The sequence below is a fragment of the Aulonocara sp. 'chitande type north' Nkhata Bay genome, linkage group LG10 (genome assembly GCF_057382095.1).
Source record: "Aulonocara sp. 'chitande type north' Nkhata Bay isolate Kocher_YH1m ecotype deep benthic linkage group LG10, A_spYH_male_GT1.1, whole genome shotgun sequence".
Lineage (NCBI taxonomy): Eukaryota > Metazoa > Chordata > Actinopteri > Cichliformes > Cichlidae > Aulonocara > Aulonocara sp. 'chitande type north' Nkhata Bay.
In genome coordinates this window covers 16,042,524-16,067,231 of record NC_141353.1, presented here as the reverse complement: position 1 = coordinate 16,067,231, position 24,708 = coordinate 16,042,524, and the positions used below count along the sequence as shown (strand labels likewise).

The window sequence follows — 24,708 nt, the reverse complement described above, 5'->3', positions numbered from 1 at the left end:
GTGTTTCTTATGTTTATTCTAAATAGGTGACTGTAGAGTATTTTTCTTTTGCACAGTGTTGTAGAATTACAAACAGCCCACACAGTAAAAATGTGAAACATACATATTCAGTGTCTTGTACTCACTTACTTCCCTAACTACAGGAATGTCTAACTTTTCTGTAGATTTTCCTGTAAATGGCTGTACAAAAAGTGTATAGTGCTGTCTTGAGCATTTTTAGGTAGCGTCACCGAGTTCTGACCTTTTTTGGATTGGAAAACACTGAGAGAATACTGTGAACTGTCATAATGAAAACATGACAAAGCCATTTGACTATCTTGTTCATAAAGATGGTGTCAAGACTTCTCACTTTGATGACACCGGCAGTTTCATTGACATGAATACTTGCTTTTAAGGAATGGATTATCGATTTTGAGCAAGTGACCTGCTTTTGCAGGTTATCCACTAGGTTTTGCAGTTTGCACCAAATGTTTTGAGAAATACACTAACTGCTGTGCAAATGTTAATAGTGATTTGAGAAAAGCACCAAAGCGACTGAGAAAAACTGTAATTAAGGAAATGCACCGCAAAATACAGTTACAACCTCAAAATGTGGGTGAAAGCACTGCACAATATTCATGGTATAGCTTTAAAATGCTGACATTGTCAGAGCTTCTGTTTCTGATCTGAATAACATAAGACATCAAGCAAGAGGGATGAAAAGCTGAGTGATTTTGATATTCATGGAGCTCAGGTGTAGTGTGTTTCAGTAGGTTGTGAGGACTGTAGATAGATAGATAGATAGATAGATAGATAGATAGATAGATAGATAGATAGATAGATAGATAGATAGATAGATAGATAGATAGATAGATAGATAGATAGATAGATAGATAGATAGATAGATAGATAGATAGATGTAAAACTATTGCGGTAAAACTTTGATCAGGAAAGAATTAACTGAGAATGCAACAATGTGTGTATTATTTATTAAAGTAGATGCCCAGTGATACTAGTTGGATAACCTTGTAAGAGAGTAGCTATATGATTAGAGATGTTGCTAGCCCGATTTTTTTGTATCCTTTAGCTACTTCCCCTGTTTTTAATGGCTTTGCTTAGCTAGGTAATCATTTCCTAGCTGCGGTATCGTGCTAAAGATATAGAAATGAGCAGTATCTATGTTGCTCCTCACCAAAAGAGGAAATTAGTGCATATTTCTCAAGATGTTTAACCGTAAAAAAACAAAGGGCTTTTTTTTTTTGTAAAGCTTTAATATCTAATGGTCACATTTAGACCTAATTTGAATTAAGATGCCTCCCGCTGAGCTCTTCCATTGCAGGTATTATCAGTCTGGTGTCCTGCTGGCTTTCTGTTCCACAGCACACTGTTATGCAACTGAGTGAACCTTTTCCATTTCCCCCTCACATTCTACATCCACTAATAAATTTAACATATTTCCATGCGATTGCCTTGGAGGCTCAAAGTCCTTTGGGGTTACATCAGGTAGTCAGGTAAAATGCACCAAAATAAACATGCGGCATGGCTTGCTGTTGTGACCCCTTGTGAATAAGGGAGTGGCTGAAAATGTCTTTCTTTTATTTCCATGCAGTTATTGTGCACCGGATATTACCCAAGATATTTCATTTCGTATAGAAAAACCTGTGTTGCTTTCAGGACTGTGTGCAGCCTGCAACTTAGTCCTTATTTGGATGTAAGGTCAGATGTGTCTATTTTATAATTTGTGTCAACCTGTGAAGACCATTAAGTTTCCCATTGTGGTCATGAGAAGGTGTAGGTATGATTGCATGATTTTAATACCGAGTCACTAACACAGGGCACACATTTGACACCTGAAGAGCCAGGAGTTCTGAGGAAAAACAAAAGCTGTGTTCTCCTGAACATGCTTAGTGTTTTTGGTTTGATCTGCAGAGAGTGTTCAAGATATTCACAGAGGTCAGTAAAAGAACACACTACTGTCAAATAGATATGGATCTATAGCAGGATGTCAAATTTATACAGCCCAGTTTGATAAGTGGGGCAGATTGGAAAAACCCAGGTTGGGGTTTAACAACATATTTAATTCTTCAGATATCTTAATATAACAAAAAGAATGCTGCTGTAGTAAATGAAAGAAACCTGTCAGCATGAGTCTTTGGGCTTAAATTTTAGGACGTAATTGTGTAAAATTAAAGAAAACGTTTTTTTAACTCATTGCTAAGACTGTAATTATACAACAGTTAATTCACAGAAAATATCCCTTTTTCCCACTGTGAGTCCACAGAAAAAACAAAGTTCTACAGTAGATACTGCAAAAGGGGAAATTTTCTTTCATTGTACTGTTTATCTATTACTTCATTTCTTTGGTGTGGTATGAATGGCCCTGGGGGAAATGCAATTACAAGTCCAAAATTTATGCCCTTTTTCACATTTTCCCATTGGGTTAGATTGGGGTGTTAGCCAGGCTGATGAAGGCCCCCCCGAGTCTTATCTTTGAAACCATTTAAATGAAATGTTTTTGAAATTCAACACATTCAGCAAATTTTTTAAGTTTTTGCAAATTTTACACACAATTTTCTGTCTGGTGAGGATGATATTAAACATGAACTTGTTTATAAGTGCTCCACTGGGCCCCTTCAGTTGAAAGTGTGATGCACTAAATATCAATAAAGTTCAAGGCAAAGAGAATGTGAAGCCCGAGTCAGACATTTAAGAGCATACACATATTTATTTTCTATATGTACTGTATTTAATGTACGTATGGATGTATCTGATCCAGCAATAAAACAAAATCCTACAAATGTTTATGCATTTTGGATAAAAACTCTTTCTGTTATAAAATCAAGCATGCCAGAAACACACGTAAACATTCATTAAACTATCAGCCGTTCACTTCCACGGCCGCTCTCAGGTTTTCTTCAAGTTACAGCCGAACACTTTTTCATTAGACATCAAGAAGGACATCTATACTCAGCAGACTTGAATTCATGTCATCAATTAATTATTATTATTATTATCCGTCTGTTTTTGTTCATTTGTGCAGTTGTGACAAGAGTCAAAAAAGGAACAGTTCTTTTGTTTTTTTCAGCTGCTTACTCAATGTGCTATGCATACATGCTCCAGTAAATGATGTTGAAGAGCAGGTAAGCCAGCGGGAATAATACCCTGGAGTATGAGTCGATCATGTAGCTGTTGCTCGTGATGAAGCTGAGGTTTCGTTTTAAAGGGTGCTTGCGATGTAGCCTGGTGCCTTCTGTGGGTGCGGAGACAGTCGAGTTTCGAGACTGGATGTTCCTCTCTGTATTTGGGGTGCTGGCAGGGAGGGAGGCCAGGTCAATTTCATTGTCGTGGAAACACCCATCAAAGGCCATAGCCTCAGCAGCATTGTAAGAGGTGGGCATCTGCAGAGAGAGGAGAGCAGATCACTGTTAGTTTCTGGAGATTGCCTTATGGCTGCATACCGTAGCCTAAATAGGACAGGAGATTTGAGAAGATTTTAGAAAGAACTTGACCTTTGCTCTCTTCAGCTTCTTCATCTCCTCCACTGTGGTGAAATAGTTGACCGCAGCGTACTCGATGACTGACAGAAAGACAAACAGGAAGCTCGCCCATAGATAGATGTCTACAGCTTTTACGTAAGACACCTGTGGCATAGAGGCCGACACACCGGTGATGATGGTGGACATTGTCAGTACGGTGGTGATGCCTGAATACAGAAAAACCAGTTGTGACTGTTGCTGCAGAAACATTGCAGAGAATAATGTTATTGTAGCTACAAACAAGTAATAACAAGAAATTATCCTTTGAAGACCTTTTATGTACCAATGTGAATTCAGTGTATGAACAATTGTGCCATAAAAATCACAGCAAATGTGATAATGTAATCGAAATACTTTAGTCGTGGTAAAGGGCAGTGGGCTTGAAAGGGCATATCCTTTATCATCATCCTCAGGGTTTTGACAAGCATATAACCATGCAAGTGTATTTATGTTCATTAATTACAGAAGGCAAAGTCATTATTACATCATTGCTGGATGCAAACTAGCTTAACTCTGATTTAGTGCTCTTTTGCTCGTAAAGCTTTTAGAATTGGAATTTGGAGTCTGTCTGATTCCAAAAATAGCCCAGCCTTAATGATGGCATCTCCTTGCGTAAGCTAACTGTGTAGGAGGGGGAAAACATAGATGGTGAACCAGCAGACACCGTTGGATATGCTTATTTGCTTTCTTGCTGAGCGGCAGATTAGAACAGTGACACTCATCTCTCCTGTCCATAAGCCAGGAAATATCTACTGTTTGGCTGCTGGGAACTTCACTATCATTGTCATTGCAGGTCATTGCACCTAAGTGAGAACCTATTGTAAAACAATGATGTGAGTTAGTGAGTTTCACTAACTTATAACATAAGAATCTTGTGAACAGGATATTTTAATCCAAACCCCACTACTTTCCTGAACTTTAACCAAATAGCAGTTGGAAAGAGAAAGAAAATAACAAGTGAAATCATAACAAAATGCGCAAAGCACGAAGCTATCAAAATACCAAGCAAACTGGGGTCTCCTGGTTGACAAACTTCCTCCACTCCTTCCTCCTTATGGGGAATTTCTCACAGTTTAAATACGGGCAATTAGATCTCAAAAACAAGGTGTAATTATTTGATGAGACGATGTGCTTCCTGACTGATTTACGCCTAATCTCTCCAGTATTTGGCAAACAAGGGAGTGAAATCAATCTTACCATTTCACTCTCAAAAAGTTAATCAATGGAAAGATGAATTTAAAGTAAAAACTATAGGCATGGTGATATTTTTTTATCGGTCCAGATGAAAATACAATTTCGGTAATTATTTATGTTGGTCGTATTGGCTCAACGGCTTAGTACCCAGGGAGACACGGGCAGGTACGGCTCTCCTGTCTATCCAGAAAGACACCCAGGACAGCATCACCATCAGCATGGTGGGAAAGTACGTCTGAAGCATGAAGAAGAAGATATGCCGCCTTAGAATGAAGTTTATGTAGAGCCGATTGTACCAACCTGAAACAGATAAATGGACACAGTGGAGTGCAGGCAGGTGCAAAGCAGGGTGATATCAGTAACTGACAGGAGAAAATAAAGTTGTCCTTATTAAAAATAAAAGTCTAACATGAACCTACGGGGAGAACCTAGAACTCAAATGAGAGAGCAAATCTCTTTAATGCCGGAGTTACATAACATCTTCGTAGATTGGATACTGTAGGTTCCCTCACAAAAAATTTTAAAACTGAGATGAAAATCTCTCTTTCTCCAATTCTAGTGTTTCTTTCTACACAGACAACAATAAAAGGAAACTGGGTTTGAAAAAGTAGACCATACAACTCTAAAACACCTTGCATAATCAATACCTTTCTGCTTTGCAGAGAGGGATTGATTCCCATGTCATCATTTTGGAAAATGTGGTTATTTTCTTTCTCACAGAGAATCTAAACAATCAATAGCACTCAGTCATGTCTGTGTACATATAAAAGCTTTCGCCCATACACAGTTACTGTAGCAAAGCATTATGACTGGAAATGGGAATAATGTGTTCATTGGTAAACTGTACAGATGCTGGTTATTGGATTTTGTAGCCTTTGCCGGTTAAGCTGTTTTCACAAGCTTGGACAAGTTAATCAACTGCTGGCTGCATCTCCATAGAAAACGATTGTAAGAGTGGTGTCAAATCTTTTTATGTAATGCGTATTTTCCAAAATGTTAAACTGTTCCTATTTAGAAAAACTGTAGGGGTCTGGAGCACTCTGGCTGTTTTCAAAATGAATACATCTCAGAGTGTCCCCAGACTCCTGCCGGACATACCAGTGCTGCTGTAGAAGGCTAGCCCAAAGGAAGGCTGGAAGTCTTCAATAAAAAACTGAGAGAGCACAATCTCGTCAGTCCTTAATGAATCGTTCCCGTTCTTCCAGTAGAGCATTAGGTCGTTCTCATTGTAAGCATCTTCAAGAGAGGAGAGAAAGAGGGTGGGCGTTTGGGGTTGGACACCTTCGCGTATTGCCTCTCTTAGAAGTTTCATGGATGTTTCTCTCAGAGGAGAGGAGAGAGCTGCCAAAAATGGGACTACCAACTCTCCCCTGAGATCAGGATCCATGATTGAGACACACAGAGTGAGAGAGAGCGGTAAAGACCAAAGAATTCACAAACATTGCAGTAAATCCTGCATCATGAGGATAGACAAGCATAATGCACAGAGGCTGACTTGAATGACCCGAGGATTATAAATAATTTGTGCAAAAGGGGGATGGTGATGCTTACTACTGTGAGTATGAAGTAAGGTAATGCACTCTGAGCTGTCTCTGTCCCAACTGTATAACATTCAAGCATATCCAATTGCGTTTTTGTGCAGAAAATAGATAGTGTTTGAAAATTTAACAAGCTCAAAGCTTTCTCTAGCCCAAATTTTTTAAATTACATAATAGTGCATCAAATGTTGTGTAACATGTTTACCAGCAAAACATGTCAGCACAAGAACAAGTACATTTAATGTAGGAATTAACATTATTACTCTGCAAACAACACTGGATATCCTATTAGGTATTTGCAAGCAACCACGATGTCCCGACTGCAGCTTAATACTCACAGCTCTCCAGCTCCAGAGAGCAGTTCTGTGTGTCCAGAGGGAAACTGCTGAAGTCCATTGAGCAAAGAGCCGTCACAGTGATCCTGAAACACAGCTTTCAGTTAAATAAATACCTACATAAATATTGCAGTAATCTCAGTGAAACAGTGTAAAATAAAACTACTGGACTGAATTGATTCATTCAGTAACAGCATCTGTGCCTGACACAGTTTGTGGCTGCTGTTGGCCATTTGGGAATTTGTGCCATATTGTCATCGTCTGTGACTGAAATGGATATGTTGAATGCCGTCTGGGAGCTTACGTTCCACCTTCTCATATTCACTTCATACCCTGCCCACTAAACTGGGCTGTGGTGATGTTCATGCTCATCAAACAGTCTTAGTAAAATTTAAGCCATAACTCATTGTATCAGGACATGTAAGCTTAAAATTTGATGGTTTAACAACCCTTGCTAATTTGTATATACTGTACAAGGGGTTTTGGTGCAAATGCCTTCATTGGTCTGATTTTTGGCAAACCGCACCTCAGGGCTGAAAACTGAAACCAGCTGGAGCAAACACCAATACAGTTTCTCTAATGGCCATTTGAGCCTGGCCCCGAAAGTAAATCGATAACACAGGCTGTGCGTAAAACACAGATGTAGCCACTGTGACGTCACCGATTGGTGGTCTCATTTTGAAACTGTGTTTGTGTCGTGTTTTGAAGCCTGATGCTTCAGTTTGACAGAGAAATCAATACACTGTGCTCACAAGGTAACAATATGCCAATCACAACCCCACCCTAAAACATAAGTTCATCCTCCTTTTTGACTTCAGACCATAATTCACAAAGGCAATATTTAGAGGAAGCAGTAGGCTCCTTTTCCTATAGACTTCACACGAATTCATTAAAGAGTTGCCCCCTGCTGGCCACTAGTAAGAAAGCTGAATTAATGCATGTCTGCATTATCTATATTGGCTCATCTTCATGTGCAGGTAATTGTCCTAACACTTATCCAAAAAAGAATGAAATCCTTTAAAAATGAATGTTAATGTTAATCAGTGTTAATGTTAACATTTTTTATTTTAATGTTGACACTATTTATCAGAGCCTGGAGTCTGTAGATCCACCTTACCAGATAGTGTTAGCTAATACTTTAGCATCCCAATCAATTTCATCAAATTTAGGCCCTTCTAATTTCAAAAAGACAAGATAATGACAGCCAGTATTAGCCATTATTTTGGCTACTGGTTAATGACAGAAAATGCAATTATAGTGATCTCTCTATGAATACAATGAGACCTATATCATTATTTTTTTTACCTAACACTGTAGAGAATATTTCCATCAGGATAAACCCTCAGCATGATGTTCTCCATGGTTGTATCATGGATAAAAGAACGCTTAGAGTGGACAAAAAACACATCTGGAACCCAGATTTTCTTCACCAGACGTGCATCGAAGGTCCGACTCTTGTTGCTGCTGGAGGGGAAGGCCAGGCGATCATCTTGCCAGTAATGCCGCAGGTAGAGAGTCATGGTGAAGTCCTACAAAAAAAACCAAAAAAAAAACAGTCATTTTCAACAGAGAAAGCAAGTCAGTTTCTTTTGATTAGATTAACTACTGAAATCTAAAAGGTGCGTACCATGTTTACTTCAGAAATGCTGTCAATGCTCTCCACCTGGACATCGATACCAACAGGCAGGGCTGAACCTGGACAGATGTTGCAATGGATCAGTTGGATAACATCTGTTTGCACATCTGTCAGAGATTACCAATGTGTAAATCCCACTTCTGAGCTATATGCAGAGACAACCCTAGTTTATACAGTCATGATACACAGTACAGTATAAACATCTGTGACTGAAGCAAAAAATCTTATGTTCACATTCTACATTTTTGAATGTCAAAGGAACCATTACCTTACACTGGAAATCTTTGTAAATGCACAACCTCACCTTTTATTTATTTATTTTTTTGGTTCACAGTAAAAATCAACTCCTCAAAATGTCGCTTTACTTGAAATGCATGTTTCAGTGACCTTTCTTTACAGTATTTGATTTAGACAAATGAACGCTGCTGCTCAGTTAAGAAGATAAATGTAAAAAAAAATTGTTTAATTATTTATATATCTTCACTACTTTCTTGGTTAAGCTGTTAATACTGTAACAGAAATATGTAATACTTAGCTCTCTACTGATTCTGAGAAATTACATCAACTACATCAACTCGTGTGACCTCATACGTTACATTTAGTACTGGGAAAATAAGCGAATCCTTTCTAATCTAATCTGGCCTATGGGAGAGGTAGCTCACTACCTACATGCCTATAAATTTCCCTGAGGTTACACAGTCAACATGCATGTGTGGACATTCAACAACACTCACTAATTCATTATGTTATCTTAAAGGATCCATTAATTGAAAATCTGCCACATTGTATTATTACATAAATATCCAGGGTAGTGTATAGTAAGAAGAATGGTTCTTGTCATTATCCAGCGGCACAATACGGTTAATGTTTGATTTGAACTGTAAACACCGACTGATGTTGTTGGAGGTTTTTTCTGTGCCATTGTTTAATGAAGGTAAGCACTCAAAAGCATGTGTTTGCAATCACAATGGAGTAATGAAGGTGGAGGGATTTTACTGGGATGCTGACATCCTGGAATAGGGTCAAACAGAGTTAGCTCACTTAAACTCGTTAATGAGCTTCAAAACTCTCTATTACCAACAAAAAAAAAAATAAGGAAAGGAGGAAAAAAATGAAGAAAAAATCTTCGCGGGCCACAGGACACCACACATAGCAGACAAATGTAACAATCCAGCAAATGTGTTTGGAGCTAACAGAGTTAACTCACACTATCAGCTCAGTGATAATGTCAAGTTTAGGAAGAAAAGGTTTGAAGTAAATAAGAAACAAAAAAATGGGTCTCGAACTCAACTCTATTTTAAATAAATATGTTTTATTAGTATCATAGTCACAAAGTGAATTAACGAAACAGAACAAAGAAACAGAAAACAGAAAGATAAAGTGTTTTCCAATTCGTAACCACCACCGATTTGCTTGACCCACACTCTAAAAAATGATTCATGGGGTTAGTAAGTAAAGCTTAAAATCAATAGCTTTTTCTGCATAAAAAATTAAGTTTGTTGCATGTACACATTGTAATCAGTTGATAACTTAATTTAATGAGTTGGTCGAAATGAAAATAAAGAAAACAGTCTTAGCTCAGTAATATATCGATTTTGAACAGACATTTCTGTGTTAACTTAACATGAAAGTGTATTCAGTTAATACAACTTAAAAATCTCGTAAGCGTCCTTTAAAAGCTGAGTACAAGGCTGACTTGCCCGGACATGTTGTGCTCTCAGACCACTGATCGAAAGAAACGGAGGCAAAGAGAGAAAACAGAGAAGCGGCATTTTGTACGGAACATTGTCAAACGTTAAAGCTTTGTGGTGAGTACAATTTTTTGCCTTGTTTTATTCACAGCAGCTAATAACTCTAACTTTAACTCTATCAACACGCACTGCAAGAAATCCTTTTTACACAACACTAAACTCTTCCTCGGCGAGTGGTGGTGATAAGCTAGTAACGTTACACTTCTGGCTAACTTGTGAAGTAATTCAACCGTAACATTAGTCTTTGTTAAGTTTTGTTTTACGGTGGCAGCCAAATGGTGTTAATTGACACTGAGCTTCTGTAGCAGTAGTTTTAACTCTGCAAAGACAGGGTAATACATGTTTTTCTTCTTTCTACTTTGAAATCGTTGCAGCGTTGATGAAGGTTTGACCAGCAAAAGGCTGGGCCATTTTACATTCATGACTAAACAAATGTAGGTTACATTACAATGCATCGGTTTAACATCGATGCATTTTGATGTTTAAGTCCTAGAGTTATTTTTATGTGAGATTGAAGTTTGTTAATTGAGCCCTAGCTGAAGAACAGCCTGTGTCAAAGTTCAGTCAAAAAACGCGGGCGAGGAAGCGAACGCCATGTTGTAGAAACGCCACAGGAAAGATCTTAAGTAACATTCATAAACTAGTTGTTTTAATGACATTACATTGAGTGTGCATTAGCACATAAAATATAATTTTGCTCTTTTGGGTGTTAACTGCAGATACATAAGCGCAGTTGTATCACTTAAGAAAAAATATCTTTGATTTGGAAACATAACATAACATTCTCCATTCGCAGGCAGGAAGTTGTCAATCAAGCACCAAAAATCAATGACCTGAAAGAAAGATGGCCTGCTCTTTTTGATGCAGTTCAGGTAAATATTTTTCCATAAGATAATTTGCAGTATGTATTCTTTTAAAGTAAATTGTATACATTAACATGTTGTGCCTATTTGTGCCTTTTTTTTTATACAGATAAACCAAGAATTCAGAAGGATCACCACTGTTAACCTGGAGACAACATTCATGGCAAAGCTGGACCAGTACTCTCAGAAAATAATGTCCTTGCTGTCCTCAAGAGGAGGGGCTGCAAAAATGCGCATTCGGCGCATCCAGAACATGCTGCTAGAGGTATGAATGAATGAAATGTAGTTTATTTCAAATAGGATAATCCACTTTTTTTTTCCAATAGGTGATATTGAGTCTTAAAAGGTAGCTGTTTACAACTCAACTATGTCAAATTATTGTTTAGAGCTTGAGGCACAAATATCAATTAAAACTATAAATACTTAATAATAAAACAAATTATAGGTGATGTGGATCATGATTGGCAGAGTAATTTGCAAGATTTTGCAGTTTTTCTATTTGTTACCTGGATTTTTCAAGTTCATGAATTGATCATTTCAGAGAAATGGCTCTTTGAAATGATCAATTCATTATTTTGATTATCACTGGAAATCTATAATTGGTACAGTTCAGGCCATATAAAGTCAATCCTTTTTTTTTTTTTTTTGGATGTAATTATCAAAAACCCATCCTCCTCGAAGAGCAGTTCGACATTCTTTTTCTTATTCACAGGACGATTCTGTGGAGAGAAGGCGAGAGGTCGCTATCCGTGGCTTAGTGGTGTATCTCAGGGAAAAGGAGGAGGATCTCTTCAAAGAGCAGGTAAATCAGACATGACTATACTTTGTATTAGAGCTACGATCTAATCTATTATTAATTGATTTCTAAATTAATCGGCAACTATTTTGATAATTGATTGATCGGTTTAAGTAATTATTTTAGAAAAAGAAGTCCAAATTCTCTGGTTTCAGCTTCATAAATGTGAATGGTTTGGGGTTTCTTTACTCCTCTATGACAGCAAACTGAATATGTTTGACATTTGAGGTCATCATATTGGGCTCTGAGAAACATTGACATTTTTCACCATTTTCTGACATTTTCTGGACCAAACAACTAATCAGATAATCGTCAAAGGAGCTTGCAAAGAGAACCTTCACAGACATAATCAGATAACTAAAATTGTTAGTTGCAGCCCTATTTTGTGTTACTCTCATGTATAAATATGATTACTTAAAACATTTATATTGATTCTGATCTACCAGGATGGTGGCGGCGATATTACCAATGAAGTGATGAAGATTGTAACCAGAGGTGCCACAACGTCTGATCCAGCCAGCGCAAGGATCATACTTGAAGGAACAGAAGTCCTAGCAGACCTGGATGTACCCAGAGCCTGTGCCTTGCTAATGGGGCTGATATATGCACTCAACCTCAGCTACCCAAAAGAACTGAAAAACACTTTTGAAAAACACTTTTGAAGTGTTTCAAAAGATATTCCTCGAGCTGGATGATCTGAAAGCCAGTCCTAAGGTAATGTCACTAAAAAGTAAACTGTTGTACTAAAAAATGTGAAGAGTGAGGCTATCCTCAAATTAAACGGGAAATGTTCCACTGTTGTTTGCAATGTGTTGTGTTACATACTGTACAGTAGGCAGTAGGTGTAAAGTTGAGCGTTGAGCATTAAGTACACCTAGTTAAAAATAATGCACTTTAAAAGGATAGCTCAGGTCTTTTGAAGTGAGGCTGTATGAGGTACATATGTATTGTGAGTGTATTACACACAGTAGATGGCAGTCAGTAAGCTCCACCTACGGAGAAGCAGACGGGGCCACCGGCACGCAAGATGAGCCTCCATCCTAATAAAACTGATGTCAGTTTAAATGTACATTATATCAAGAATATGTTTACTGCTTTATTTTGCTATCAGACAGCCTTTTCTGTGAGGAAAGAGAAGTTCTACTGCTTGTTGTTTCAATCGCTCTGGCCCACCAGCGTCCATGGACAAAAACAGCAATTTTACCTGACAGCACACAGGAGTTGCTGGTCTTCTGCTGCCTTGATCAGTAAGTGTAATTGTGTTATTTGGTGACTTTGGTGTTAGTTCGGGTTAGTTCAGATTTACCAAAGTCACACAAACAAACTGAGCCTATCGTGCGTGTTGGTGGCAGGAATGTGCTGACTGCTGTCTACTGTGTGTAATACACTCACAATGTACTTCATACTTAAAAAAACCTAAACTATCACTTTAACACAAACAAACTTGAATCAGAGCATGACTGTCAAAATGTTCAGTCTTTTTGAGACAGATTTACAGGGGTGTTTTATGTCATTTATTTTATGGAGGCAACAATTTTGTCTGCTATTGAAATGTCAATGAGTCTGGAATGGTGGACTGGTGTTCTAATAAACAGTTTGATCATAAAACTGGAATTTCAATGTGTAATTTATTGTATAATTGTAAGTTATAAGTTATTGTAAGTTATTAGTACTCAAAAAAAATTAAGGTAACAATTTGCATGGATATTTCTGAGTAGAATAAAAGTAAAAAAATAAGTTTTAATAACTAAATGGAGTAATTTTTTAAACAATTAAAATTAAGTTGGTTCAACTTAATTAAGCTTGTAGAGGACAAAGCAAATCATGTTGTTTGTACGTAAGGAATAGAGTTTGCCTAACTAGAGAACTCTTGTGGCATTTACGCTATAGTGGCTAAGCTGAAGTAACTTAAAAAGATCCATGCAAATTGTTACCTTAATTTTTTTACGTTAAGCCAGCAGATCTTTTTTTAGAGTGCAGTAGCTGAATAACAATGATTTAATGACAATGTTCCAGTCGTGCAAACTGATCAAGTGACGGGTAATCTTACTTTTAATACTAATTTGTTACATAACAAGATTCTTGCTATTAAAAAAATAACCTGTCACACTACCCAGGGAGAAAAGTAACTCATCAGACAACCAAAATCCCCTCTGCAGTTAGCTTTGTGGTTATACATTCAGAAATTCTACATCCTAATATGTTTACTATAGTCAGTTGATTTTACCTCAGCAGGTTAGCACTGGCAGAATACCCTCAACCATCTCACCAGCAATCGGCTTGTTAGTTTCCTACAGAGTGGCAGCTTTAGTTGTGGCAGACATTCATTATCACCTGACAATAAATGATACAACTACTTAATGCCCTCTTTGCCTGAATGCTTTATGACCTGACTGACTTGGATACAGTCTTTGAAAATATTTTTTATTGAAAAAAAGAACAGTACTTGCAGTTACCAAAATACAATCAACCTTTCTTCATTTTCCTAAGTAAATAAACACACATATATATGAAAAAAAAAAAACCACAACGCCCCCCCCTCCCCCCAGTCCCACACAGATCAACACAACCATCAAACATATTAGAGGAATATAACAGTAACAAAAGTAGATTTAAACAGGCAATACCTCTAGACTAGCAAAATAAGAGATAAAGGGTTGCCACTTGTGAAAAAATTTGGCTGTGCAACCTCTCAACGTATATTTAATTTTTTCAAGTTTAAAAAAAAACATGACATCTTTAAGCCACCGGGAAATAGTAGGACACTTAACAGACTTCCAATGCAACAATATTAGACGTCTCGCTAGTAGGGATGTGAAGGCTATAATGTCCTTTTGTGTGGAATCAAGTGTAAGTGAGCGAACAGGAATCCCAAATACAGCAATCAGAGGACAAGGATGAAGAGTTACCCCAAGAACAGTTGACATAATAGCAAAATACCCTGTCCAGAAACCTTGTAGCTCAGGACACAGAAAAAACATGTGGCCGAGGTGACAAGGAGAACCGTGGCATTTATCACATTTATTTTCCACTTCTGGATACAATTCAGAAAGTCTAGATTTAGAAAAATGCACCCTGTGTATGACCTTAAATTGAATAAGTCCAAGACGAGCACAGGAGGTGGAAGATCGTACTCTCGCTATAGCCTGTTCCCAAGACTCCTCATGTATTCGAATTCCCAATTCTTCTTCCCATGTACACTTAAGCTTAACATTAGAGTGGTTACTAAAAGACAGAATAGCATCATAGAGTTTCGAAATGGTTCCTCTGTGATGAGGAATAAATGATAACGTAGTTTCCCACTGCTGTTCTGGAGGTAAAGAGGGGAAATTTGGGAAACACTTGGCAACAAAATTTCGAATTTGAAAATAGCGAAACAAATGGGTAATAGGGAGATTATAACGAGAAGACAAGTTGGGAAAACTATCGAAAACACCATCCACATATAAATGTTTGAACTGTTTTATACCCTTGTCACACCACACTGAAAATGTCGAGTCCAAAAGTGAAGGGGGAAACAAATGGTTGTTGCTTAGAGGACCCGAGGAAGACGGCATTACAAAATTAAAGTGACGTCTAAACTGAAACCAGATTTTGAGTGTGTTAAGAACCACCTGATTATCAGTGTACAGAGAGGGTCTCACAGGTAAAGAGGAATAGAGCAAAGCCGGTAAAGAAGAGCCCTTACATGATGATAGCTCCAATTTACACCACGAGGAACCAGAAGATTTTAGCCAGTAGCAAAGTTTATGGATGTGAGCGGCCCAGTAGTAGACTAAAAAATTAGGTAATGCAAGTCCTCCACTAAATCTGCATCGCTGCAGCAAAGTTTTAGAGACCCTAGGTGGCTTTCCTCCCCAAATGAAAGAACCAATAATCTTGTCCAGTGAAACAAAAAAGTGTTTCAGCAAAAATAAGGGAATTGACTGAAATAAAAATAAAAGTTTTGGTAAGATGTTCATTTTAACAACATTAATCTTACCGATTAAAGAAAGGGGGAGATTACCCCATCTTTGAATATCAGATGTGATCCTTGATATAAGAGGAGACAAATTTGCTGATTTAAGGCCAGCTAAAGAGCGAGTCACGTTAATCCCTAAGTACTTAAACCCAGATGGACTGAGACGAAAGGGCAGATCAGACTGTTGAAGTTGACGTGCTGCCGTATTAACAGGAAAACACTCACTTTTCCCCAAATTTAATTTATAACCTGAAAACGAACTGAAGTTCTCCAGAATACTTAAAACAGCAGGGATGGAGCATGCCGGGTCAGTCATATATAATAACAAGTCATCCGCATACAATGATACTTTATGTGTAATTCCATTATGGATGATTCCCCTGAATACAGAAGAAGATCTCAATGTAATAGACAGAGGCTCGATGGCAATGGCAAAGAGTAAGGGAAACAAAGGGCAACCTTGACGACAACCACCACCCAGCGCAAAATAATCAGAGTAAACATCATTAGTATGAACACTGGCTTTAGGGGACGAATAAAGAAGCCGAATCCAGGAAATAAATTTATAGCCAAAACCAAATTTCTCTAAAACAGCAAACAAGTACTCCCACTCCACCCTATCGAAAGCCTTTTCAGCATCTAAAGAGATCACAAGTTCAGGAAGTTCAGATAGACGCTTTGAGTAAATAACATTGAAGAGTGTACGGGTATTAAAAAACAATTGCCGTCCCTTTATAAAGCCATTCTGCTCTTCAGATATAATTCGAGGAAGCACATCCTCAAGGCGACTTGGATACAGTCTTGAAATATGCAGCTGATTTCCTGTCAGAGGAACATCAGTAGTGATCTAATCACTCTGACACTCAACAAACCCATGGTGCACGCCTGCAGATGCCTTAGGGAATGGCATTGCTGTTCAGAGGCTCTCTATCACCAGATAAAATCTTCCAAGAACTCTTATTAGGCCGACGTAAACATCTGTGTAATCATCCACTGAAAAGACTGAGACAGACACTAAGCAACTTGTTTTGCCTTCTGACTGGAAAGAAAATGAATTCAGACATTACAAAAGAGGATGACCACTGTGAACATGCAGTAGAGAAAGTGATTACTGTGCAGGGTTTCTTTAAGGTAATGACAAAAAAGATGCAAAAGATAAAAAAATCCAGACCTGTGATTGGAAGCACACACACACAGACACACACACACACACACACACACACACACACACACACACACACACACACACACACACACACACACACACACACACAGGGAGAATTAGGAACACAGTTCAGATTATTTTATCCGTGCTACCGCAGTCATTGTCTCTCAAAGCAGACAATCTAGGTCACAAAGGGCTTTTTGGGCAGCATAATACCAAAAACAGCACAGTAACCTAAATCAACCTGCTGTGTTACCATTAAAGCACACTTAAAAAAATACTAGGAAAAATATTTGGAGTGAGAAAAAGTTAAAATAAATGTATAATAAATACAAATTTATTAACCTTTATTTAACCAGGAAGATCCCATTGAGATTAAAAACCTCTTTTTCAAGGGAGACTTGGCCAAGATAGGCAGCAGCAGATGTCTCACAGTTACAGAAATTACTCAAACACAGGCAGCAACAACCCACATGCAACAATAAGTGAAAGAATACAAATAAAATAAAAAATAAAATTAAATAAAATTCAAATAAAATAAAAAAGTCAGTTAAAATGATAATCAATCTAATTGAAACAGTTGCATGTTATGGACTTGACCTCAAGGATTCGTAGTTTAGATTTAAAATCACTTAATGAAATGAATTCAGTCATTTTCCATTCCTTCTGCAGTTTGTTCCAGGCCAAGGGTGCTAAATGGACAAAAGCTCTTTTACCAAGTTCAGTTCGGGCAAATGGAACAGAAAGCAACAAGTAACCATGCGGACGAAGAGAATACCGACCAGCATGTTTCATTACAAGCAGGGAACATATATAAGAAGGGAGCAACCCAAGTATCGCCTTATATATAAAACTGTATAAATGACAGTTCCTCCGACTTACCAAAGCAGGCCATCCTACCTGAGAGTATAACTCACAGTGGTGAGTCTGAAATTTACGGTTAGTGATGAACCTCAGAGAAGCATGATACACAGAATCAACCATTCGAAGACATTGAGCAGAAGCATTCATGTATAGAATATCACCATAATCCAGCACAGGCAAGAATGTTGCAGCAACAAGCCGCTTCTTTGTATTAAAAGAGAAACACAACTTATTTTGAAAATAAAATCTCAGTTTTAACTTCAGGTTTTTCACAAGATTCTCTACATGTGGTTTGAAGGTAAGCGAGTCATCAATTAAGATTCCCAGATATTTATAGGTGTGAACCAACTCTATTTTATGACCTTCAAGAGTGGTTACTGATGGGATTGTTTGGGCTCGTCTCCTTGATTTAGAAAACAACATGAGCTTTGTTTTGTCTGCGCTGAGAACAAGTTTAAGCTGATGTAATGAGTGCTGGACAGCAGAAAAGGCTTTCTGCAAGGAGTCGATGGCTTGGACAAGAGTTGAACCACAGCTGTAAATAACTGTATCATCAGCATAGAAGTGCAAGTTTGAATCTGGCACATGTAGACTAAGATTGTTTACGTAAATGATAAATAGAAGGGGACCTAATACAGAACCCTGTGGCACTCCGTTGTGCACTGTAACAAAGTCAGAACATAGACCGTCAGATTTAATGCACTGAGTCCTGTTACTGAGGTAGTTTGAGAACCATGCCACTGCTCTCTCACAGAGCCCTGACTGGAAGAGTCTAAGTTTTAAAATACAATGATCAACAGTGTCAAATGCTTTTGACAAATCAATAAAAAGGGATGCACAGTGTTGTTTTTTATCAAGTGCAATAGTAATATCATTTACCACTCTAATTGCAGCTGTGATAGTACTGTGATTCTTCCTAAAGCCTGATTGATATTCAGATAAAATGGCATTGGTGTGCAAAAACTCCTTTAACTGCTCACACACAAGAGCTTCAAGAACTTTGGCCAGCACAGATAGATTAGATATTGGTCTGTAATTAGTTAACACTGCTGGGTCGCCCCCTTTTAATAGAGGAACAACAAAAGCTGATTTCCATACTGAGGAAATAAATAAATCCATAATAAATACAATGACCAAGTGTGTGCGTGTGTGTGTGTGTTACCTCCAAAGCCAGGGCGCATTGCAAAGTCATGGTCTTCAATCCGAAGCAGCTGCTCAGACTTAATTAGCAGAGACTTGGTGCTGTCCAACTTCTTCATCTTAAGATCCACCCGTCTGGAACGCAAAGAGAAGACATAACAGCTTAAGTAAAATCGTTCTCTCTGTCTAGATTTCTTTCTAACAAACACTTAAAACAGCACTGACAGATGGTGTTAGTGATGGCTAAATGGACTCTAGCACTCTGATTAAAAGCAAAGGCCGTAGCCAAAGGGAGATGAGTACTTTTGCTTTCCACTGCATTCTAGCACATGTGTAACTCAGCTTGATATTGTGGAGCCTCTTTCATTTATATCTGACTCCTGAATGACTTTAGTCACTGAGAGGATGTCATAGTTATCCTAAAACCAAACCAAAGTTCACATCGTTTTATGTTTTAGATTCAGCAACAATCAACACTAATTTTCTGAGCAATGCACATAATCTATGACCTTTCTCTGACACTGATCTACCATCAGTGGACGTAAACGCAAAAAGATGTAGTTATTCATATTTACATGTGAAAGCTCTACAAAGTAGGACATGGAAATGATGTCCATAAAATCACCCATGAAGGTTAGTTTCCACATAAGAAGAAGCTCTACAATTATAGTAAATCAAAGATTCATCTAAGAAACGCCACTTTTGCTCACCCTCCGTGCTTTTGTCTAGCGTTCTCTCCGACGTACAGCTCCTTGTTTCTTCTCTTGTTCGGGAAGTGGCTGCTGTTGAGCTGAGTGACAGGCCACAACCAGGCCAAGCACATCAGTCTTAAGGCCAGGAAGGCCACTCTCATGGTTAAGCTGGGGCTTCAAAGACAAGAGGAACCCAGATGTCCCTCCCACTTCGTCAGGGTCTCTCCCAGTCAATGTCACAGTTGTCCCCGTCCTCTACTGACGCCGTCCATGTCCCAGCAGCTCTCATTCTGTCCCGTCACGCGTGCGCCCGGCTGCTTCTGCGTTATCCCGCTCTCTCATCTCCTGTAACATGGTGAACATCAGTTGAGATATCCAGCAGACTGGCATCCCCCTGGCTCTGAGTTTGTCTGTCACTGTGCCATCCCTCTGCTTACGTCTCCTGACACATCATGTTGCTCCAACTCCAGACTGTCCCCACCCCCGTCAAATATCAATTTATTCCTATAATGACAAAGGAATACCATTAATTCCTCTCTAATCTTCTTTTCTGTGGTTGGTGAAATCTTTCAGTAACCTACAAACTGGAGGAAGCAGAGGGCGGGGATGGGGGGATAATACCAACAACAGTTTCATCATCATTTCTGACCAGATAAAAATAAAAAGGCTGCAGCCTACTTTTATACATTGTAGGATTCTCTCTCCCCCCCACACACACACACACACACACACACAATTCTCAACCCAGTAGCGCTCCTGGGTGGTGGGAGGACGCAAGTGAGCCCATCAAGAGCAGACAGATTCAAACATATGTCAGGAGTGACGTCTGCAAACATGACGTGTGTTACTTATGGCTTCTGAGTGTGTCGCATTCAAGGCACATGATGACTCCTTTAATCCTCTCAAATACTTAATAAATTGAGTACAGTTAATACTACTACTGACATTAGACATTTCAGACAAAGGCTTCTGGCAAAAGCAGAACCCTCCCTGCCAGCAAACATACCTTTGGAATCCAATGCAAGTGAAAAAACATGACAATGCACTAAAAAGGAAAAAAATATAGAGCAAGAATAAAATTAATTGCAGCTTTCAATTTCTTAAACATGACATCTAAACAAAGACAGTGTAGACCAGCACAGTGCTGTGGATGCATTTTTGAACAGGACATGTCCTTTAACATGCACATTAAACAAATATGGAAGATAAAATGACAAAAATCCGTGTCTCAGAGGGATGCTGAAAAACTAGTTCATGCATTGATTATTTCTAGGTTGGATTGTTGTAATTCATTATTATTAGTCTGTGGTAAAAGTTCCCCCCGAAAAGCCCTGATTTAATCCAGAATGCTGCAGCAAGAGTACAAAAGCGACTAAAAAAACAAGAGATTATATTTCACCCATGTTAGCTTCTCTTCTTTTTCTCCCTGTTAAATCTAGAATTTAAAATAGTTCTTATCACATAGAAGGTCTTGAATATTTATCATATCTTAAAGACGTCAGCACTGTTATTACTGGCGCAGCTGGCAGCCAAAGAGAACATACCTGCAATGACTCACTCTTCAGTATAAGACCGACCTTTGACCAAAGCCTGCAGTAGTCTTGTAACAATAAGATCACTACAGACTTCAGTCAAAGGCCTTAAATTAATCACACATCAGTTATAAAGGTTAAGGCCTAATAATGCACATTTAACCCTACTGTATGGTGCCCAAGCATGTAAATCTAATTACCTAATTCTTGTAGTCCAAATGAGATATAGCTTGATGTTGTCATCTCGCTTGCTGTCAAGCATTTGAGCTTCTCAGTTGTTTATTGTGACTATGTGCTTACGTTTCATCTTTCTGATGTATTATTAATTCTCTTCTGCAAATGTATTTTCATGTCTTGCTGTGGCCTACTGAAAAAACCTGGCGAGCACACTGTGGTCAGAGATGTGGCTCACCCTGAGCAACAATCACTACCGAGTGCTTAATTAAATGGAAGCGTCATTACAATGTGAAAAAAATCATTTATATTTAGTCATTTTTATACAGTATTTGTACTTTCACATGCAAGTCACCTATGATCCACCAGGAGGTGCTGTAGCACTCAAATCAACCCAACCCGTGCCTATTTATTCCAGGAAGACCGAAAGGTGTATCATAGTTCAAGTAAGCATGACACACCCTTTTGTGTAAACTATGTCCCAAACTGAGAAATACATTATACTCCCTGAAGTCACCTGAGAGTAGTGATTACGGACATGGAAGTGGTCCAAGTTTCACTGTAGAAGCCCCAGATTTATCATCTTAATGAGCCACAGGTCAACGTTGATTCTCAAAAGAGGGTTAGTATTAGCAATATCTCAATCACAAAAGTCAGCCAGTCCATGAATATAGTTTTGTGGTCGACGAGGGATTTTCACACTAGTGATGGGATTTCCGGCTCTTTTTAGAGAACCGGCTCTTTCGGCTTGGCTCACTAAAAAGAGCTCTTTCGGCTCCGAACCGGCCCTTCAGGTTGTTTTGTTGCTTTAATTAATTTATTATTAACAATAATATAAAATTAAGCACAAAAGGAATTACTAATGTAAAAACAGTGGTTTTATTTATATATGTTTATATATAAATATATGCAGTGGCCCCTAGAGACAAAACACATACAAACTCCAAAACACATTTCTAGCGTTAACTGAACTTCCTTAACAGAGCTACCTAGATCACTTAAATTACACAATTGAAAGCATATGTGTATTGTTTGTGTATTTATACACAAGCACTCATATATATTCAAATAATTTTAAAAAAAAGTTCATTTACCTGTTACTACCACACACCAAATCCGGTCGTTGGTACTTGCTAGCTTGCGTAGCCACCAGAGACGGGCAGTAACGCGTTACTTGTGATTGTGATTGTTGCTTAGAGTGAGCCACATCTCTGACCACAGTGTGCTCGCCAGGTTTTTTCAGTAGGCCACAGCAAGACATGAAAATACATTTGCAGAAGAGAATTAATAATACATCAGAAAGATGAAACATAAGCACATAGTCACAATAAAAAACTGAGAAGCTTAAATGCTTCGATAGCAAGCGAGATGACAACATCAAGCTATATCTCATTTGGACTACAAGAATTAGGTAATTAGATTTACATGCTTGGGCACCATACAGTAGCGTTACTTGTAACGCGTTACTGTAATCTGATTACTTTTTAGGGTAACGAGTAAAGTAAGGGATTACTATCGCAAAAACGGTAATTAGATTACCGTTACTTTCCTGTAGGAACACTGCCTTACTGCCTTACTAAAACCGTGATTTTTTTGCAAGAATGTCTCATGACAGTGAGGTAAGCAAGCGCAACTTTCCTGACAACAGCTGTGTGCAGATCAACAATGGATAATATATCAAGTATGGGAGAGAGTATGAGCGTGCAGCGTTTAAAGCGTGGAAGTACTGACCTTACTTTGAGTTTGATTCCATAAAAAGTGACAAAAACATTAGTGTCCGTTGTGCGTGGGAAGAAAACTTCTTTTTACAGCGAAAAAAAACAACAACCCCTAAACAAGCTCTGAGTGCGCAACAATGTAATGGGAAATTCACAGAGAAACTTGCGGATTCTTCCACTGACCGCTGCAGCACACCTGCACCAGGGTAAACCTCCGCCTATGCTTTACAGGTGAAAATAGAGCAAAAGGACTGCTAGTCTTTGACTTCTTTATTTTCTGCTGTGTTTTACTTGCATCTATTTGAAAGACTGAGTGTAAACACAAAGAATATTTTATTTTATGTGCTGGAATGTGTAGAAAATAGGTTTAAATGTTAAACTAATTTCTTCAAGTCAGAGAATGTTGCATATAATTAAATCTTTACTTGATGCATAAAGTTAAAAGATTAAAACTGATAAAACAAGTTAAAAAAAGAGACTTTTCCATTTGATTACATTTTGTATGATAGATTATGCAGAAAAAGTAGAATTGGGCTGAAAGATCTATCGCTTTATCACCTATTCAGGTTGTAAATCGTGTTTTTAAAAAGTAACTAAGTAATCAATTACTTTTGAAAATAAGTAATCAGTAAAGTAACGGGATTACTTTTTGGGGGAAGTAATCAGTAATTAGTTACTGATTACTTTTTTCAAGTAACTTGACCAACACTGGTAGCCACTAGGTAACAAAAGCTCAACACTGTGCCTAGCATCCTGGAGCACTTCTGTTGTCTTTTGTACGTGATTTGTCTCTATGGGCCACCGTAAATATACTTTTATTTATTCACGCCACATGAAATGTAATAAATAAATCATATAATACTAAAACCAACTATTCACATTTCAACTTTTAACTATTTCATTTTTTTTTTTAAATTTTAAATTGAAGCGGAAAAAAAGTGCGAGAGAGAGGGCGAGAGAAAGGTAAAGAAAACCCAATGGCTCCCGTCGTTCACGTCAAAGTCCCGGCTCTAAGAGCCATTTCGTTCGCGACCGACACATCACTACTGCACACATATGAAAATTAGACCACTGAGAAGCCACACAATGACTTTCTGTTGTATGGGTGTTTCTTTCTCAGTCTGTTTTGCAGTGGTGATTATGTGGAACACACACGAAACACTGAAGTGAGGAGGGTTTTTTTTCTCTCATTTTCATTGGTCAGAATACTTTTTATAAAATAAAAGTAATAGCTTTGATTTAAGTCAGTTTTTCATTAGAAGGCTAAAGCCATGTGGTAGCTAGCTTAAAATGCTTGTCAAGTGGTTAGTTGGATGCTTGTCTCACTGGTCCCGGATAAGAAAAGGAGAAAATGGGTCGCTGATGCTAAAAAGACAATTCAGGATACCACAGATTTTTCCCAAGGAAGGAACAAGGAAGGAAGACTAAGAAGACGAGAGAGAACAGTCCTCTGATGATGAGGAGTGTTTTTGCCTGGTTTGTGTTGGGCTATACACCAACAGCTGGCCCAAGGAGGCATTGCTTCCATGTGTTGTCTGCCAAAACTGGGCTTGTGAAGATTCATGTTTTTGTCACTGGTTATATTAACTATGACAGTTATATCACTTTATGATGATGACAAGCTTGAACTTATTCCTGTACACCTAGGTTTTTAAGTTGGGACTTTCTTTATTAAAGATTTTTTGGTTTGCTTCTTTTTTATTTTTGTGTTTTGTGTCTTCACTTTACTGGGACAGCTTCTGTTTCTACTTGTGACTCTAATTATACATCAGGGTTTTGATTTCTTTTTAATGTTCCTGTCCCTTCTATCCCTTTCCCCCTGATTTGCCTTAGT

At 38.2% G+C, this 24,708-nt stretch overlaps 1 protein-coding gene across 4 annotated transcripts; it reads right to left on the bottom strand.

The window, feature by feature from the left end:
• Positions 1–2,616: 2,616 nt before the first annotated feature.
• LOC147320538 (gamma-aminobutyric acid receptor subunit rho-3-like) lies at positions 2,617–22,914 on the bottom strand. 4 transcript variants are annotated; one of them, XM_086308618.1, is made up of 10 exons: positions 22,251–22,902; positions 19,469–19,954; positions 18,781–18,893; positions 8,210–8,277; positions 7,888–8,111; positions 6,586–6,668; positions 5,808–5,945; positions 4,857–5,009; positions 3,489–3,682; positions 2,622–3,377 (listed from the first exon to the last, which is right to left on the bottom strand). In XM_086308618.1, the coding sequence occupies exons 2-10, from the start codon at positions 19,609–19,611 to the stop codon at positions 3,081–3,083; spliced, it is 1,413 nt and encodes a 470-aa protein (XP_086164744.1). In that variant the 5' UTR covers positions 19,612–19,954; positions 22,251–22,902; the 3' UTR covers positions 2,622–3,080. The 4 variants fall into 4 exon arrangements, with proteins under 4 accessions (XP_086164747.1, XP_086164744.1, XP_086164746.1 ...); XM_086308620.1 differs by having other exon boundaries at positions 19,469–19,795; XM_086308621.1 differs by lacking the exon at positions 5,808–5,945 and having other exon boundaries at positions 2,617–3,377; positions 22,251–22,914.
• Positions 22,915–24,708: the final 1,794 nt, after the last annotated feature.